Source organism: Anastrepha obliqua, chromosome 5, assembly GCF_027943255.1.
Source record: "Anastrepha obliqua isolate idAnaObli1 chromosome 5, idAnaObli1_1.0, whole genome shotgun sequence".
NCBI classification, from domain to species: domain Eukaryota; kingdom Metazoa; phylum Arthropoda; class Insecta; order Diptera; family Tephritidae; genus Anastrepha; species Anastrepha obliqua.
The window spans coordinates 41,536,370-41,555,735 of NC_072896.1; the positions used below are offsets into that span (position 1 = coordinate 41,536,370).

At 38.4% G+C, this 19,366-nt stretch overlaps 1 protein-coding gene across 4 annotated transcripts in view; it reads left to right on the forward strand.

Annotated features, from left to right (window-relative positions):
* The window catches only part of LOC129246876 (leupaxin), a 114,651-nt gene extending 106,289 nt beyond the window's left edge, over nucleotides 1-8,362 (forward strand). For all 4 annotated transcript variants that reach the window (XM_054885584.1, XM_054885581.1, XM_054885583.1 and 1 more), the window contains one exon: nucleotides 8,050-8,362. In XM_054885584.1, coding sequence (XP_054741559.1) covers nucleotides 8,050-8,316 — 267 coding nt within the window. In that variant the 3' untranslated portion in view covers nucleotides 8,317-8,362. The remainder of the gene's footprint in view (nucleotides 1-8,049) is intronic.
* The last annotated feature ends 11,004 nt before the right edge of the window (nucleotides 8,363-19,366 follow it).

Consider the following 19,366-nt stretch of genomic DNA (forward strand, 5'->3'; position numbering starts at 1 on the left):
ATATCGGTCTGACTACTGCTGTGTAGCACCAATGCATCAGAGAGGGTGATAGACCCCAAGTAACACCCAGCATTCTTTTACATGCGTACAAAGCATTACTGGCCTTCTTCACCCTCTCCTCGACGTTGTGCTTCCACAGCAATTTGCTGTCCAGTATTACTCCGAGGTACCTCGCATAGTCTTTGAGAAGTAGTTCGTTATTGCCCAGCTTCGGTAGGTTCCACGCCGGAACTTTGTACTTCCTGGTAAAAAGTACCATGTCCGTTTTTCCGGCGTTTATCCCTAGCCCTGCGCGGGATGTCCATTGGTGTATCGTTTTGAGAGTGTTGTTCATCACATTACTGATGGTGTCCAGGTACTTTCCCGTAACTATTATAGCTATGTCATCGGCATAAGCCACTAGTTTAGGTGCCCCTCCGTCAAGTTTCTTAAGAATTTCATTTGCTACAAGTAACCATAATAGCGGTGATAGTACCCCACCTTGCGGAGTACCTCTACATGCATATTTGGTGACGCTCGCATCGTTCCACTCCGCTTTTATCTTTCTGCTAGCTAATAGCTGCCTTATCCATAGATAAACCGCGGGTTGCACGTTAAGTGACTCAATGCTGTTTAGAATAGCATCTTTTGTCACGTTGTTAAAGGCTCCTGATATATCTAGAAATACTCCTAGAGCATACTCCTTATATTCTAACGCCTTTTCTATGTTTAGTATAAGTGAGTGAAGTGCAGTTTCAGTGGATCTGCCTTTAGTGTAGGCATGCTGCGCCTTGGATAATTCGTCCGGCGCAATTGTGTCTCTAATGTATGTGTCTAAAATCTTCTCTAACGTTTTCAGGAGAAATGAGGTCAGACTAATGGGCCTGTACTCCTTTGAGTAAAGAGGGTTGCTTTTTCCCGCTTTTGGAATAAACACAACCCTCGCCTCTCTCCACAATACAGGAACGTAGCTGAACCTCAGGCATCCCCTGAATATCGTTTTTAACCATGGTACCACAAGATGGCTTACCTTTTGGAGCATGGCCGGGAAGATTCCATCCAGTCCTGGCGATTTGTATGGGTCGAAACTTTGTATAGCCCATTCTATTTTGTTGTTTGTAATTATGTTCGTCGGGATTTCGTGCACAATATCTCCTCTAGGTTCGAGATCTGCAGTGTCCGCACACCCTGGAAAGTGTGTACTGATTAGGTCTTCTAGAGAGTCCTCACAGCTGTCAGCCCACTCCCCGTTAGTTTTTCGTATTGTTCTTGGCATAGACGGATTCTTGGATAACAGTTTCCTAAGTCTAGCCACATCGTTAGTGCCTTCCATACTGCTACAGAAGTCTTTCCAAGATTCTCTCTTGGCTTTACGTATCTCTTTCTTGTATACTTTTAGCAGATCCTTATACTCTTTCCAACAGAACTCATCGTCAGCCACTTTTGCCAACCTATAGAATTCATGTACCCTACGCCTTTGTGCTCCTAATTCCCTGTTCCACCAAGGAGGCTTCACCTTGCGTCTATTACGTGTTGGAGGGCAGGATCTTTTAAAGGCTTTAACAAGCGTAGTTGTAAACAATTCAACCCCTTTCTCAAGCGCGATGTTTGTCTTGTATTTCCGGGGTATTATTGGTGTTTTTGATAGTATATCCCTATACAAGTCCCAGTTCGTATTCTTAGGATTTCTAAAGGATGTAAGCTTGTTTTTTGAGCGAAATATCACCTGAAAGCTTATGTATCTGTGATCAGAGAATGAGGGCCTACTCAATACTTCCCATTCCTGAACCATAACATGCCTGCTTGTGTAGAGTGTTAAATCGAGTACATTCTTCGAGGTTGGTCCCACATATGTTGGTTCCTCACCTCTATTAGCTATTTCTAGACTACTTTGAAGAATATAGGTAAATAGTGACTCACCTCGGTCGTTTATGTCTGCACTTCCCCAGACTGTGTGATGTGCGTTTGCGTCCGTCCCTACCACCAGAGCATGCTTCTTTCTGGCAGCTGTTTCTACCAGCTTCCGAAGTTCCGCTTGTGGTGCTTCCTCATCATGTGGCATATAGCAGGACCCAAAGAGTAGCGTCTCATCCTTGCAGCCCTCCAGCGCCACCACTGTCAGATCGTCTGAAGAGAGATTGTGATCAATATAAGAACATATACTTTTTTTGACTAATATCTCTGTTCTTACCTTATTTTTTACAATCGGGATGTATGTGTTGTAGTTTTGTGACTTTAGACCGGAGACTATGTTGCCCGACGCTATCCATGGTTCCTGGACTAGAGCCACATCGTAGCCGACTCCCTCTATGTTGAGCAGGAGCTCGGCTGAGGCGTTTTTACTTTTGTGGAGGTTTATCTGAAGGACTTTCAGCATCTAGCCTCAGTACCTCCTCGGGGTTGGATACTACCTCCAAGTCGCCCTTCTCCACTTCCTGTATATTGAGGGAGGCTTCCAGGATCTCTTCTATGCCGAGATCCTTTTCCACCTCCCCCGCAGCGAGCGTGTTGTGATTGTCGTCTGCCGGGTTGCGCTTTTTGAGGCGAAGGTGCACGCTACCAACTCCCCAAGCCATCCTCCCGAATCGCGCGTAAAGCAGGTCCTCTGCCGGCTTGTTGATTTGGATAATGTAATCCTGGCCACCATCAGCAGTTGTTGGTTTTGCCACGCTCAACACTTTCCAATCGTCTGTCGGCACGTCCGTGTTTTGACGTTGTAGTAGTCGCAGCGCATATTCCGGTTTTACCACTCGCGGAATGAAAACCTTTGCCTTCGGTATTGAGGGAATGCAGCTGCGATCAACGATTTCCAGTGATGCCCCCTCCCACAGGCCGCGAAGCGTTCTCACCGCTTCCTTTAGCCATGTGAGCGTGGGGTCATCCTTGCACTTTATTATTTTGACGCCGCTGAACCACCCTGCTCCGTCGAATGCTGGCATGGGTGCGTTCGGCTCCGCGTCCATTTTAGTAAACAAGGTTTCCAGTAGCTTCATCTCCACTACCTTCCACCGTTCCTGCGACATTCGCCCCAGCTGGTCGCTGCGGTCAGTGAGTGCCACTATGAGATGCCTCTTGGCAATTTCACTGGCCGCTACCGCTGCTTTCGACGTCGTAGGTCCTTCGTCTCCGTTTTTAGGTTTAGCCGTCTCGTGCCTGTGCTTCTGCTTTTTTGATGGCCCTGAGGCCTCACTATCCGCAGAACGCTGCCTCTTGATGGCTAGCTCTTCTTCGATTTTGTTCGCATATTTCGGGTTCGAGGCTGCGAACATTGGCTTTGCTGCGTAGAAGGCCCGGCCATTTTTGATCTCCTCTCTGGCCCAAGCCAACCGTTCCTCCTCTTGCTTCGTCAGGTTGGACTTGCTGCCAAATCGGTCACAAACTTTGACCGCAGCCTTGTATCGGGCTTTGGCCTTCAGCTTCTCTTTATCAGGCTTGATCCTTGGTCTGTTCTTGCTATCCGAAGCAGCACCATTGGACTTAGCCGGAGAACGCAGAAGAGCCTCTTCCTCAGCTGTATTGATGCTCCCGGCGCTTTCGTGGTCCGAGTCTTCGTTGACAACGGCACCTCCGCGCTGAAGAGCGTTCTGTGTGTGTTTGGCAGTGGCACCCTTGAATTAGGGTACTTTTATTAAATTTCAGAAAAACTTTAAAAAACAAAAAATATAAATGTATAAGAGTATTCAAATTCGGTTTGGAATTTTTTATTCTAGTTCTGATCAACCACGGCAAGTACGCAAATTTCAAACCCCCTTGCGGGGTGAAATCATCCACTAAATACCTAAAAACTTAAAAACTAATTTTTGCACTGACAAACCTAGAATATTAAAAAGAAACTTTCGAATTCGTCCGAATTCGTTGTCGATTTGTCCTAGAGGTCCTTTCAATACTGGATGCCATCGTCACTTTGGCAGCATATTTTTTTTTCTTAGTAGTAAAAAATTCAATACAGTACTAGAAAATTATTCGTGTTTTATTTAGACTTAGCAAATTAAAAGACATACATTTTAAAACATGCTACAGTCCAAAAGAAACAATAATAAAGGGTCTTTCAAAAGACGCACCTAAATGTTGTTTCAAAATAAAACATGTGAAAATGTATATTCTCTCAGGCTTCACTGCTTTTATTTATTTATTTATTTTTTTTTATACTTTTTTACGTCCATGAAGCAATAATTAAAGGTGATGTAAGTAGCACAATTTCACCCTGTGTTAGCCATCTTGAAGCTACTTAATAAATCCGTGTTGTCCTCTTGGAAAAGCTACTTTTTATTTCAGAGCAAATTCTAAAGCAAAAGTACTCAAAAGCGTAGAAATTAAAACTTTTGCTGAAAAAGTTAGCAGGCAATACTGTTTTGCCTATTCCATTTTGCTTAGACTTTCGCATCAATTTCAATTTCAATTTATTTGCTAAATAAAAATTTGTTAACTACTTCTTTGCAATTGTTCTACATGAAGTCGCTCGTGTAAGTAATTACGATCATTTTGAACCCAGAATTTTTAAAATCGGTTCATTTTTGACTAAGTTATGGGCATTTAAAAAAATTTTTTTCTTATATAATTAAAAAAAATCGAGTTTGAGCCGAAAAACAAAATTGCCGATAAATCTTGAAAAAAAATTTTTTCGGGCGAACAAAAAAATACGTGTCTCATTATTTTGAGCAGAGAGCAACATATTTCAGTTACATCAAAATCGAAGAACATGACCCGAATAGCCCGGTTGAATTGAAATGGAAAGCATCAGCTCAGCATCAGTTTGGGGTCGAGATCTAACAAACACTTGCCCACGAACAGAGAAAACTGACGTTAGACGCTTTTGCTTTTTATACTGCATAGCCAAACGCATTAGTTCGCGATTTTTTCTTGTAAGATATTCGTGGATAAATAGCTTCCCTTCAATACTGACGCCGACATCACTAAGAGAAAGTGCTCGCCTCTTATCTTTGCAGAATTTAGCTACAGCTTTCAGCAGTTGAAAGCGATCTGCAGCAGAGCTCAATTTGATTATAAATGGAGCTACGCTTTTATTGTTTGGGCGTCTACTTGTGTTTCTGCGTATATATAAATTTATCTTTTTTAACACAGATTTTATACTTGTAACTTTGCAGGTAATCTCGTTAAAAAATCAAATGTATGATTAGCGGACGTGACGAAATAAAAGTGGTTTCTCCTTAAGTTAAGAGTTAAGAGTTTCCACTATTTGTTTTATTTATTACTTCAGTGTAGGTTTACAAGTGGCACATATAGATTCCAATCCGATGCATGGTCAAAATACATATATATATGACACAAATCCATGGGAATAGTTAAGTTAAAAATATAAATAATTAAGTACCAGTTATAAAATAACATAAAATTATTCTATGGCTTACAACGACCTTTTTCAATTTTTTACTACATTTTCAGAAAGGGGATAAACTTATTCCCTTTTTTCCCTTGCTTCCAAATTGCATCAATGGATTAAGTAGCATCCGAAATCAGTTGTCAAACTTTACTTAACCTTGTATAATTGAATCATGTTTACGTCTTGATATTTTTTTATTGTTTTTTTATTTCTTTATGTTTTATTCAAGTGGGCTCCCAGCAACGTCAGCCATTTATCCTTACCTAAACTTTTTTTTTTATATTTTTATATATTTTGAATTTATTTTTATTTTTTCAATAATACAATTATGCAATACTTAAATTAAGGCATTGAAATAAGAATATTAGTAAAAACTATTTTAGGCAATGAAAAATCCAGTTCGACAGATGCTAAGATGTGGTTGAATTCGAAAATAGCCTAAGTCACAAAATCATTACATCTGAGGTATTAAATAAGTATTAAATATTTAACATTTTTGTATAAAATACTGCGGGAAGAACTTTTTTGGAACGTATTAACTTCCTTCATGCTTCCTTCTCTTGTCGCTTTCAGAAAAGTAGAAAATAAGTGCATAAATCAATCGATTTTTTCCATATGTTACATATTTGCGCCTTTGCACTATATGTGATGAGCGGTAGCTCGATATTTGTATTGAAAATTTTGGTATATTTTAGCAGAAAAATTTTCATGCAATGATTTATTACAAATTTCGACACGGAAGTATCTTGGATCTATACCTATGAGGCGGAAACAAAGCTGCAATGGACAGTATGAGTTTTCCGAGACGAGCTATATCCAGCAAAAGTTGTACGCAGAAGAAGCAGCTCAAACCAAGTGTTCAAGTGAGCGCCTGTTTTTTCGGAAAATCTGGCCATGTTGCAACTGCACCACTAAAAAATAAATAAATAATTGGCGCGTATACTTTTGTTAGATGTTTGGCCGAGCGTTAGGTGTTTGGTGTGCGTTTTGACGTTGTTCCACTCCGAACAGCAAATGGTTTTTATGAGGAGCTTTTTTATGGCAGAGGTACACTCGGAGGTAATAGGAGGACACTAAGGAAAATTGAAACAGTCAAGTCTGAGTGTAAGCTTTGTTTACCAGAAGTTTTCGGAGAATTAAGGAAAATCAACCGCCGAAAACGAATCATCCTTCACCAAGACAATGCGAGCTCTGACATATCGGCTCACACACAAGAGTTTTTGACCACCTAAAAAAATCGAATTAATAAGTCATCGGCCTTATAACCCTAATTTGGTACTTGATAACTTCTTTTTGTTCCGAACATAAAAATATAATGGAAGATCAACGCCTGAAGAAGCTGTTAAAGCCTTTAAACAGCTTGGAGGTATCTATTGGGTTGGCAATTAAGTAATTGCGGATTTTTTTTAGAAAATTTTTTCATGAAACTAAATAACTTTATTCTGTAATGTATTGCCCATTTTGATCAATGACCTTTTGCCTTTTTTCAGGCAGTACCATAATTCAACGTTCATAAAATTTCTGGTTTTTATTAGCAAAAAACTGAATCATCATTATTGAAATCTTTACCATTCAAGGAGTTTTGTAAAATCGAAACAAAACGTAATCAGATGGTGCAAGGTCAGGACTATATGGTGGATATGGCAAAACATACCAACCAAGCTCCAATAATTTTTGCCGATTGGCCAAAGATGTGTGTCACATTGTCATGATGGAATACAATGATTTCTCGATTTGTCAATTCGGACCGCTTTTCTTCAACTGCATTGATTAATTTCGTTAGTTGTTCAATATAGAAATCAGAATTGATCGTTCGGTTGGGGGGTAAAAGTTCAAAGTAGTTAATTCCTTTGTAATCCCACCAAACTGATAACAAAACCTTCTTTTGATGAGTATTAGCTTTTGATGTTGTTTGAGTTGGTTCACCTGGCCTGCTCCACGATCTTTTCCGCTTGGTATTGTTGTAAAAAACCCATTCTTCATCGCCAGTTATCAGTCGTTTTAAAAATGGATAATTTTCATTAAATTTCTTTAGCAAATCGAAGCAGTTAATGCGTTGAGTTAAATGCGTTTCTTTCATTTCGTGAGGAACCCATGTATCGAGTTTTTGAACATAGCCAAGTGGTTTTCAATGGATGTATGTGATACATGAAGCTTCTCTCCAATCTCACGTGTTGTACTGTGACGATCCGAATCGATTATTGCTTTGATTAGGGTGTCATCAACTTCAACTTTGCGGAAATTAAAAAGCTAAATATAACGAAAATGTTCATTTTGATTTTCCATTTTTCAACGAAAGCCAAACGAAAACTACGCAATGATTTTTACTGATTGACAGCTGAATTGCCAACTATCAAATAACAAAATGTGTTTTACATTTGTACTACGTCTGTAAACCTAAAAATTCAACTGAAGCTATCTATGAGTGAAATCCGCAATTACTTAGTTGCCAACCCAATACTTCACGGGCAAAAGTGTTTTAAAAATTGGTTAAAGCGAATGCAAAAGTGTAGTATTGACTTCCAAGAATATTATTTTGAAAAACAATAAAGTCATTTTTATTATTATTTTACTGTGGTTTTATTTTTGGGTATTAAATGTAAAAAGCAACCCTCGTATAAGTGCAATCCGTCTTAAGTTTTCATATACGAGTACAATATCGATTTATTTATATATGTATTTGTAAATTATTTTAACAAATAATTTAAATATTACTTAATTATTTACAGGATTGTCGGCGGCCATTCCAAGGCGGGTCCTTCTTCGATCACGAAGGCTTACCCTACTGTGAGACACATTATCATGCTAAGCGCGGCTCGCTCTGCGCCGGCTGTTCTAAGCCCATCACCGGTCGCTGCATTACTGCCATGTTCAAGAAATTTCACCCGGAACACTTTGTGTGCGCCTTCTGCCTGAAGCAGCTCAACAAAGGCACTTTCAAGGAGCAAAACGACAAGCCATATTGCCACGAATGCTTTGAGAAGGTCTTCGGATAAACACATTGACACCTTGAGATCGAATGGCACGGCGCGCCCAACAGTCAATACTGAATGAATATATATGAATATATGCTTTGAAGATTGTGATGTTAACTGTTTTGAAAGGAATATGAGGAAGGAAAAAACAACTTTTTATATTTTCTCATTTGCAACTTCTACATTGCGTTTTTTTTGTTTGCCATACAAATAGAAACTACGGGCAAACTTCTTATACAGCCAATTCAGTAGCTTAAAATTTTCTAGAACGTTTAAAAATTTGTATATTTCTTATTAACTCGTAATTGTTTTATATAACCCAAGCTTAAATGTTGTGCCGACCAAACTATTTTACATATCTTTAGGCTTTTTCTACATTAAAAAACTTTGTGTTAAATTTCTAAGCTATAACTTTTATAATTTACTGTTACTAAATATAACAACTACGTTCACACCACACGTACACGTTGTAAAGTGTATTTATTGAATTATACACACACATATTTGTATCCATGTAGGTGTGCACAGTACTCACATAACTTTGTTGACTAAATAATCGTTTAATATTCGACGTAACAGTTGTTTATATATTGAGGATATCATGAGCAATTATTTACGATTAAGATTTATTGAAAATGCGATGAGATTTACTCTTAAATGAATAAATTTGAAACGAAAGAATCACAGATATTTTTCTTACTTCCAAAAAGGGGTTTGCTTCTTCGTTAATCTTAATAGCAACGCGACCGTTTCAAAACATCAATCTACTGTGTGGGATAAAACAAGTCTGTTCACCTGTTTTTCTTGATGTATCGCAAGCTTTCGATAAAGTATGGCCCGAAGAGCTCCGCCAAAAGCTCAAGTCCATGCTGCCAACACAATACTTCGAGGAGCTCTCGTCATATCTGAATGATAGCCACTTTTGCGGAAATCACGAAAATGCATAATCGTCTCTAAAAAATATAATTGCAAGCGTTCCACAGGGAAGCATTTTGGGCCGTCTGCTGTATCTCCTGTATACCCACGACCTATCATTGGCAAACCAGCAAGTAACTGCAACATTTCTGTATGACACTGCCATTTTTGCAGTCGATAACACAATCGAAAACGCAACGAATAGCTACAATAAGCTGTTAGAAGAATAAGGAAAATCTGTATTTATTGTGTTTTCCCTATAAAACGTAACATCGACGAGGACAAATATCTGGACATAACACGTGATGCCAAACTGCGCTGGAAAGCTCATGCAAAGAAAAAAACGAGAAGCGATTGACTTGAAATTAAATAAGCTATATTAAAGTCTCCCATTGGGATGCGCACGGGCTTATCAATACGCAACAAATTACTTATTTACAAGCAAACATTAATACCGGTTTAGACCCGTTTCCACGGCAGTCGGTTCTATGTTACCGAAACGACACGGATTTATATCCGGTCAAGTACTGTCACTTCAGCAGCATTCCTCGTATATGCACGGGAAATGTTTCTGCTGCTACAACAACAACAACCGGTTTAGACCAGTCACCCAACATAAGCGGACTAAATGGAAAGAACACTTGAAGACCTGCAACTTCACCAGTGGAGTGAGTATGCTCTAGTCCACCGTAAGGTTCCTGTGGAGCCCGGGGAAACACAACGACAAGGTGGAGATCACCTTCAACACTTGCGCTTCATCGGACTGGAAGAGATGCGCACCAGAAGGCTGCACAAACTGACGAACGACAGTGCGACACCTACTTTCTCTTGTGATGAGGTTCAGGGGGCCATCAATAAAATGAAAGTATTAAAAGCTATTGGCCCTGACGGAGTTAACATGCTGATGCTGAAAAAGCTGAGTGGTCGACACTCGTCGTTAATATTTTCAGACCAAATCTCTAAACAGAGGAAGATAAAGCAAGGTGTTCCGCAATGTAGTGTCCTTTCACCCTTGTTTTTAAACTTCTACGAAGCTCTCCCAGCCACCAGAGGGGGTTTCCCTGATCGGCATTGATGGCTTGTGCGCCAAAGTAAACTACTATCTCACCTACCTTATTCGCATTTTTTTCAAGGCCAAAGGCGTCGACACACCAAGGTCGACTGTTAACAACCCCCAAATTATTGGAGTTACCTTCGACACTTTACTCTCCTTCGCACACAACCGCAATTGCTACTAAAGGCAAAACCGCAACAAGGTCCTCAAATCGCTAGCCGCCAGTACTTGCGGCAAATACAAAGAAATGTTGTTGGGACATTTAAAGCTATTACCCGGCCGGTTCTAAATTATGCAGCGCCTGTCTGATCGCCTGGTTAGTGGTAGTGATGGACAATGCCCTTTATGCCACTGTGACCGGGAACCCACATGAACTTAATATCGAAGTATTCGGATCCAATAGAGAGAGAAGTCAGGCATTCCCCGACTAATTGCGAATGTAGAATCAACGATCCGAAGGTCCTAACTGCCACTTGACAGTGGGGTATATTAGATATTTACGTCCTTTACAGTAATTGCAGAAGTAAGCAACCAATTCAATGTTCCTTAATTGCGGCTACCTCCGAAACACTACATTGGTCCGGAAGCCTGAATTTGAGATTGATGGGAAGCTACTCGCAGAATACTCCACAGAAAACTCTTCCGTTCAACTTCGAGCCATCGGTAAACATATTTGCCATGCCCTGTCTCCTAATGTTGCACTCCGTCCACTCTTTTCTTTAGGGAATATGAATGGAAAAATTACCGCTCGAACCCAGCGAGGATGTACAATGATCTAGCACCGTGGAGATGAACTCAAAGTTTTTAAAAATATTACAGTATCCGTATTAAAGTATCCCAAACACCTCAATCTGATTGCGGCGCGTCGGAATAAAATTCTTTTCATCAGGAAAGGATAACCTTAACATAAAAAATTGTTGAAATTTGGAAAGTTTATACATTTTTTAAAAGCTGTTTTATTTATTTTAAACTATGAGATTTCAAAATGATCCACTTATGTACTCATTTTGAGGTGACCAGTAAGTTTTGGAGGTGACTTCATTTTAGAGAACTTAATATTCCGCGAACGCTTTAAAACCCGACTTAACGTAGCCCGAGAAATATTGAAAGAAATATTCAACTATGATATCACGTAAGCTTTTTCTATTGTTTCGCGCCACGCGAATAACATTTCGCACTTCACGGGTATTATTTAAATATTTTCTCTAGAAAACAAATAAAAAATATACAATAAGTAAAATTATTGTGCCTTTTTAAGGCAGAGGCGATATACTTACCACCAACAAAAACTTTGTTTATCTTTTTATGTAAGTTATCAAAGGAGTCCTAATTTGTTGCACTGGCAACTAAGGAGGTCTGGTTTATTATTATAAAAAAAAATGACGTTTGTGTGACATATTTTTTCTTGGCGCCACTAGCTGTCAAAAATTGCGGTAATTTTGAAGGAAAATTTGCTACTCCGTGAATCTTCATATTTTTTATTTGAAAAGAGGTAAGAAACTGTTTTTTTATTATGTATTTATGTTTATTCTACAAGTGGTTTACTATACCTTACAAGTTACTATCGTATTTAGATGTGAGAAGACTTTTTACTCGGTGGGAAAAATATTCCCGCTGCCCGTGGCGTGTTATGTACATTTGTTGAACTAGTTCCTTCTTTTCTCAGATTTTCATGAAAAATGCTGCGCTATTTGAATTAAAATGATATTGAGCAGATGTTGGACATGCCCGATGATGGCTCAGAAGACGGATTTGAGTCTGATGATGCAGAAGAGTTCAACGTGAATACAATACAACGGTTACTTCAAGCACCTGATGATTCAAGTGACCTTTTACAAAATTCTCCCACTCATTTGAATTCTACACCTAACAGTTGTTCCGAGTCAGGTACACTATGTTCACAATTAGATAACTCGCAGCCAGAAGAGCCTTTGATAGTACAGTCATCATCACCCTTAGAACAAGAATTGACTGATGAATCTGAATGTGAAGATGAGTCATGGGGGAAGGTTTTCTGGACATCCAGGCCAGATCCCGATGAATTTGATAAGGTGACAATAAAACCTCGGTATTTATTGAATAGGAGAGCACGTCCAGTAGCGCATTTCAAACAATTTTTTAGTGATGAAGTCTTCGATTTGATTGTTACTCAGACAAGCTTGTATGCGGGCAGCAAAATATAAAAAATTGGCAGCCTGTTGACACACAGGAAATTAGTGCTTTTTTAGGCATTCTCATTATAATGGGTTATCATATTCTTCCACATATCGATTTATATTGGCCATCGGACCCTGGATTTCATGTGAATGAAATAGCTGAAGTTATGCCAGTAAAACGCTTCAAGAAAATTTTAGAGGCTTTGCATTTGAACGATAATAGTCAACAACCAAGTAGAGAAGATGTAAATTTTGATAAATTGTATAAACTTCGTCCTCTTATATCTTTACTTAGTCAATCATTTCAAAACAATGCCTTCAATTCCTCTTCCCAAAGTATCGATGAGAGCATGTTACTATTCAAAGGAAGGTCCAGTTTGAAGCAGTACACGCCGCTAAAGCCCATAAAAAGGGGCTATAAAGTGTGGTGATGTTGTGATAGTAGCACAGGCTACTTGCATAACTATGAAATTTATACAGGTAAAACAGGACAAGGAACAGAAGAGGATCTAGGGGCTAATGTCGTAAAGAAATTGTCAAGTAAATTAGTACAAGAAGATTTCAAGTCTCATGTTACATTCGATAACTTTTTTTGCGATTTTTCTCTCATGCAGTACTTGTATAAAAAAATATTTATGCCACTGGAACAGTAAGAAGAAATAGAGCAATTTTACGTAACATAATAAAAAATAACACAAAAAGAAACGGCAGAAACAAAGGCCTAAAGTTGAAAAAAGGTGAATTCAAGTGGAGGACTAAACAAGATGTAGCATTTACTGTGTGGCAAGATACTAAAGAGGTTTTATTGTTGCCAACTGCATTTCATCCTAAAGTGAAAGTAACAACTGTAAAAAGAACGCAAAAAAATGGCACCAGGGAAGCTGTAAGTTGTCCTATGGTTGTGAAAGAATACACCAAAAGAATGGGTGTCGACCGTTTTGACCAAGTGAAGGGGACGTATGCTGTCGGAAGGAGAAGTAAACGCTGGTGGTTGCGGATATTCTACTTCTTGGTGGACGCAAGTTTCACAAACTCTTTCATTTTATATTCCCTAACGTCAAGAGTAGAACAGCTACCAACTTAGAATTTCGGGTGGCTGTTGCCAGAGGATTGATTAGTGGCTATAGCAGCAGAAAAAGAAGATCAAGCTTGCTTACATAGGTATATCTGCAAGAAATCACGCATAGCATGCCCAGAGGTACATATATCAAAAAATTGTAAATGCTGTACCTGAAGAACTGCGGTGTGTAAACGTAGGTGACCATATGCCAGCAGAGTTGGAGACTTACCGACGCTGTAAATTGTGCAGCACAAAGGTCAAAGATAAGCGTAGCAAAATAAAATGCAGCAAGTGTAACGTCCCTCTTTGCATCACGCCTTGTTTTGCACAATTTCATAGAAAATAATGTCTCAAATTCAGCTTGCATGTGGCTCTGTTGACGGGTAGTGGGAATATTTTTACCACCTATTTTTCCAAAACTTCTGAAATAATTAGTGTTTTTCTTTTAAGTTTATTTTTGTTATATAAATAAAAACATGCCAAAAATATAAGCGCAAGTTATTTTATTACTCTGAATCCTTCTGCCTTATAAAGGGTTAAGCAGCGGGGTGTATATAAGGAATTGCGACCTTCATCGTGAGCTTGGCATAGTAACTAAGTAAAAATCATATTAACGATACACAACGGTAGCAGACCTTAAGGAGAGCGAGTAACGATTACCTTCAATAATCCTTGGGATCCTTGTATATATATTTGGTGCAATTGTAAGGGGCTTCTAAAAATTTCTAAGAATTGTTAGGAAAAACCCCAAACAAAAAACGCATGTGGGTATTAATCAGGAGCACACCTTTCGAATGTAAACAGAAAATTTTTAAGAATCTTTATCTTGATTAGGCCATCTGTTTTAAATGTGTCAGTTGTTACTTTTTCGTGCTAAACGGTACAAATTAAAGGCTCCAATTTTCAATTTGGTATTTTCAACGTACCTCATAGAATACTTTCAGAACTGGAGCGTTTGTATAATATAAATTAATAGTCAGCGGAGTCTCTGGATCTTCATGCGAGGCACAATGGTTATGTCGCTTTAAGTTTTATACACGTCATCGTTCTACATCATCGGCGACATTCGCTATGACCAACACACAAGGCCCACAAATCTTCCAACAGAATATTTCACTTGAACACCCCAAGCGGATGATGCCATCATCCAATATTCTGTGTCACTCAATACCACAAACATAAGCTTTAGCATGACAGTAGGCTCTACGTTCCCGGAATGTCCGGGATTTATATCCGACCAAGGAATGCCCCTCCAATAGTCTTCTCCGTTGATGTATGGGGAATGATTATGCTACTACAACAACAACGGAAATGATGAGACATTTATTAACACTAGATTTTCCAGCTATTTAAATATACCTATTTTTACCAAAACCAGTCAAAATGACTGGTCTTAAAGAAAAGTACTTAATAAGGTTTTCAGTCCTTATTTACTTTTAAAAAATAACAAAATAAGTTTAATAATATTCATTGTAATACATAAATAGGCTTATAGACATTATAAATTATTCAAACTTTTTGTTGTTCTTTGTCCGTCATTCACAATTCTTACACGCATAGATTTTTCTCTGTGTACACTTTCCGCATACATTTTTTTTGCATATATTGCAAATAGTTGTGGCCTTATTATTATTGCAATATCCTAGTTGACACCATTTACGTACACGAGGGTAACCAATTAAACTTGGAATATTAGCTTCTTATGGTTTTTCCCCTGAATTCGAATATTCAGAAGCAAGTTCTTCAGCTAAGCGAAACAAAAATTATTTCGTTGATATAGTTTCACCTGTCGTGTTTTTATACAATATTCAGGAATTTATCCCAGCTAAATCCAAGATATAATATTAAAAAAAAAACTTAAAGTGGTCACCTTCTGGAACCTGACTAGACACTACATTCACTTTCGTGCCATTTGATCAGTGATGTCGACTCCAAATTTAGTTTTGTTATAAAAGGATACACTTTCGGGTGTCTCTTGTTAGTTTTATCTATTTTTATGTGCTTGTGGCAGCCATTTTGTTTTGGTGACATCTGTCAAATCTTTTATTTATTATTCAGTTGCTTATGCCAAATCATCATGGCAAGTTACACGATTGAACAGCACGTTCAAATGATAAAACTTTATTATCAAAATGAGTGTTCATTAACGCAAACGTTGCGCGCATTGCGCCCATTTTTCGGTAGACGTGGTGGCCCTTCAAAGTCGACTCTTCAACGTTTAGTGGCCAAATTTGAGACGACCGGGTCAGTAAACAATCAGTCAACACCCGTACGTTCAAGGAACGCAAGATCAGCCGAGAACATTGCCGCGGTCCGTGAAAGTGTACAGCAGAACCCGAGGCAGTCTATTCCTCGCCGTGCACAAGAACTGGGCCTTTCGCAGACTTCAGCTTGGCGAATTTTGCGTCGGGACTTGGGCCTACACCCGTACAAGATCCAACTGACCCAGGAGCTCAAAGTTGAAGACCATAGACAAGGCCGTTTGTTCGCTGACTGGGCTTCGAATCGTTTGGAAGAGAACCCCAGTTTTGGGCGAAAAATCATCTTTAGTGACGAGGCGCATTTTTGGATGAATGGCTGTGTTAACAAACAAAATTTTCGTATATGGGACGACACCAATCCATACGAGGTTCACCAGGTGATAATGCATCCTCAAAAAGTCACCGTTTGGTGTGGATTTTGGGCCGGCGGCGTCATTGGTCCGTACTTTTTTGAAAACGACGTTGGTGAGGCGGTCACCGTCAACAGCGAGGGCTACACAACGATGATAACCAATTTCTTATGGCCCATATTGAACCATATGGACCTAGACGACATGTGGTTCCAGCAGGACTGCGCTACGTGCCACACAGCAAACACCACGATTGACATTCTGCACATCTACCCGGCCTTATTGAAAAACCCTTTATTTGGTTTCAACATCAGAGGCCAGACAAAATTTTATGCCAAATTTCTGAGGTTTGTTTGGCATACTATATATTGGGTGAACCTGCATCTGGCCTTTGTTGGAAAGCGTTGCTCATCCATCGTAATATAAGTTCCTGGTTTGAAGCAATTTCGGCTATTTTTCTATAAATTTATTCCAAACAGTTGAAACTAAAGCGAATTTGTCCCTTTGCAAACGTTGGCTCCTCTAATTTTTTTGTCGAAGCGAATGAATACTCAAAGTTGAAGAAAAAAATGTTGGTCCCCACTTGTTATTCCATAAGTATTCAAATCTCAAAGTTTTTCCTTCATACGCCCCACGTGCATACAATATTGCAATAAATGCCTTCAATTTTGTTTGCGTTAGTATCCATTTTTCCCCCAAAACGCCAGAGGCTTCTAATTGTACAAGTTTTTATATGATTTAAGATGTGATGGTCAATTAGTAATAAAAATACGCTACTTAGTTCCCCCTTCATAATATTTCTTTTATACGTTCCCGTAGAACCCGCGACATTGTATTTCTCAGAATCGTGGTTTCCCCGGAGTCATATATTTTGTCGCGAAAATAGATTGCAATACTTACCAGTTGTTGTTGCTACCCCAATATCATTTCATCACATAGAAACTTGCATCAGTCATTTTGACTGGTACTGGTATAAGTGTCAATAACAGGAAATATTATTATTAGTTACGAAAATATAGTATTATTTGTTACGAATATATTATATATAAAATAATATAAAGTTTCTAGAACTGATTCTTTAGCTATAGCTGCAAAGTCATGATATTATTACAGAAAGAGCAGCAGGGGTTTTAAATTCAAATTGCAAAACCAGTCAAAATGACCGGTCTGGTAAATCTAGTGTTAAGTGTGGTTTTTATCTGTCGGAAATGAAACTTTGTTTTTAACTCTCTTCTTAGTTTAAAGAGCATTTGGGGGCAAGTTATTTTCCCAGTTTAATTTAGAGGCTCATATTACTATTGGTATGCCCAAGTAAACAAAGCATTCTACCACTTCAAAATTATAACTGTTAATAGTCAAGCAAGCGAGTGTCGAGACGTAAATCGTTCCCCCGACAGTCGGTTCTACGTTACCGAAACGATCCGGATTTACTACATACATATCCGGCAAAGGGCTGTCATTCCAGCAGCACTCCCCGTACATGCATGGGGAATGTTTTTGCCGCTACAACAACAACAACGTAAATACATCGGAATGTTTGCCTGATGACCTCGTGGGATACCTCGTTTTGAACCCGCTTTTCTCCACAAGGCGGTTTTCATTCATCGGTAAATGATTTTCTTCGAGAAGGTAAGGGGGCGTCCATAAATTACGTGAGGTGTTTTTTTAATTTTCTGTACGTCCCTCCCCCCCTGGTGAGGTGTCGTGAGATTTTATTCAACCCCTTCCCCCATCCCCCAATCTCACGTGAGATTTTTCAAAATGTGGGTTTCAAGATATAACAAGAGCACTGTAAAAAAATAACAAAACCACAGAAGCTGACGAGTGGACCGCGCTATTTAAATTCAGCGACAAAAAGCAGGCAATCAAAATTTTACGCATGGCAATTTTTTTTCGGAAGGAGGGCCACATAAATTAAATTTTATATATTTGAGTTTTTTGGATAAGCCAATTCATGCTTTGACAAAATTGATGGAGATTTACTTATCAGTGCTCCACACTACATGAGAAATTTGTTACTCAACACAAATGCAGCTGTAGATGAAAAAGTTTTAAAACATTTCTGTTTTGGTAAGAACGTTTTTTCGATACCTTAATAATAATTTAAAGGAAAGCAAAATTGTTTATGAAAAAAAAAAAATTATAATTATAAAAAATATAAATTATATGTATTTATAAAAAAATAAAACAAAAAATGTTTCTTGGAATTTTTTTGATTATAATAATTTATATTTAAAAACTACCCTTAATTTGAATTTGATGCACGTTACTTTAGGTTACAAAATAAATAAAGGGTCTTTCAAAAGTCGCGCCAAAATTTTATTTTAAAACTAGCGGACCCTGTCAAATAAATTTTGAATGTGGCAGTTTCTATTTTGACCTTAAGACGTTTTTACTCTGCTGACCTTCACACACCACCCTATCATCATTATGACGGTTCTGTTCAGGAGAATTAAAGAAAAGGGTCAGTTCGGGTGACCTAAGTATCTTCGCTTCCACGAACTTTGGCCACCCTTTTGGGACCCACTAAAAACCCCGACTGGGATGTTTGCCAGAGGCCTTCAACCTAAGAGGGGAACTTAAGGTTGAAACCTGATTGAAAAATAATCTAAAGGGATAGTGGGAACCTAAAAGTGACAAATATTTATAAAGTGGGTGCTTCAATGACAAAACATAGAGATAATTAATTATTTATTATTATTAACATAGGGTTAATAACCGATATAATAAAGAATAATGAAATAAAACGTATATATGTGAGTATTTTCAGTAATCGCTTTATTGTAAATCAAGTGAATCATAATTATTAACAAAAATCTGTTTTATTTTTATTGTATTGCTTTATGATATACAATGTTTTTTGTTTGATTACCTGGTGAATATGCAAACAAATCTGATGGTTTTCCAACACGGGAACAGGCAACATACAATTGACCATGTGAGAATCATGAGTTTTCTAGATTAATTAATAATGTTTATCTTCTGTTCTTCTTAAAATATGTTTGGATTTGTTCAGCCCTGCATGATTATTCTTAGAATTTACTTAACTATTTTTATTTATTATTTGTGAATGAAATCAGTCCGTAACTCGTTCTGAAACTAAAACAAAAGAAAGAATATTGCGAGGCCAACCAAATCTATAGCTCTTACATTTTTTGACTTTGGTCGGGTTCACGATATTATAACTTTTGTGTGAACGCATTAGATCCTCCAACGCGAGCACGCACACACACGAACGCGCAATATTTGTATGGGAAAAGAAAAGGGATGTTTTA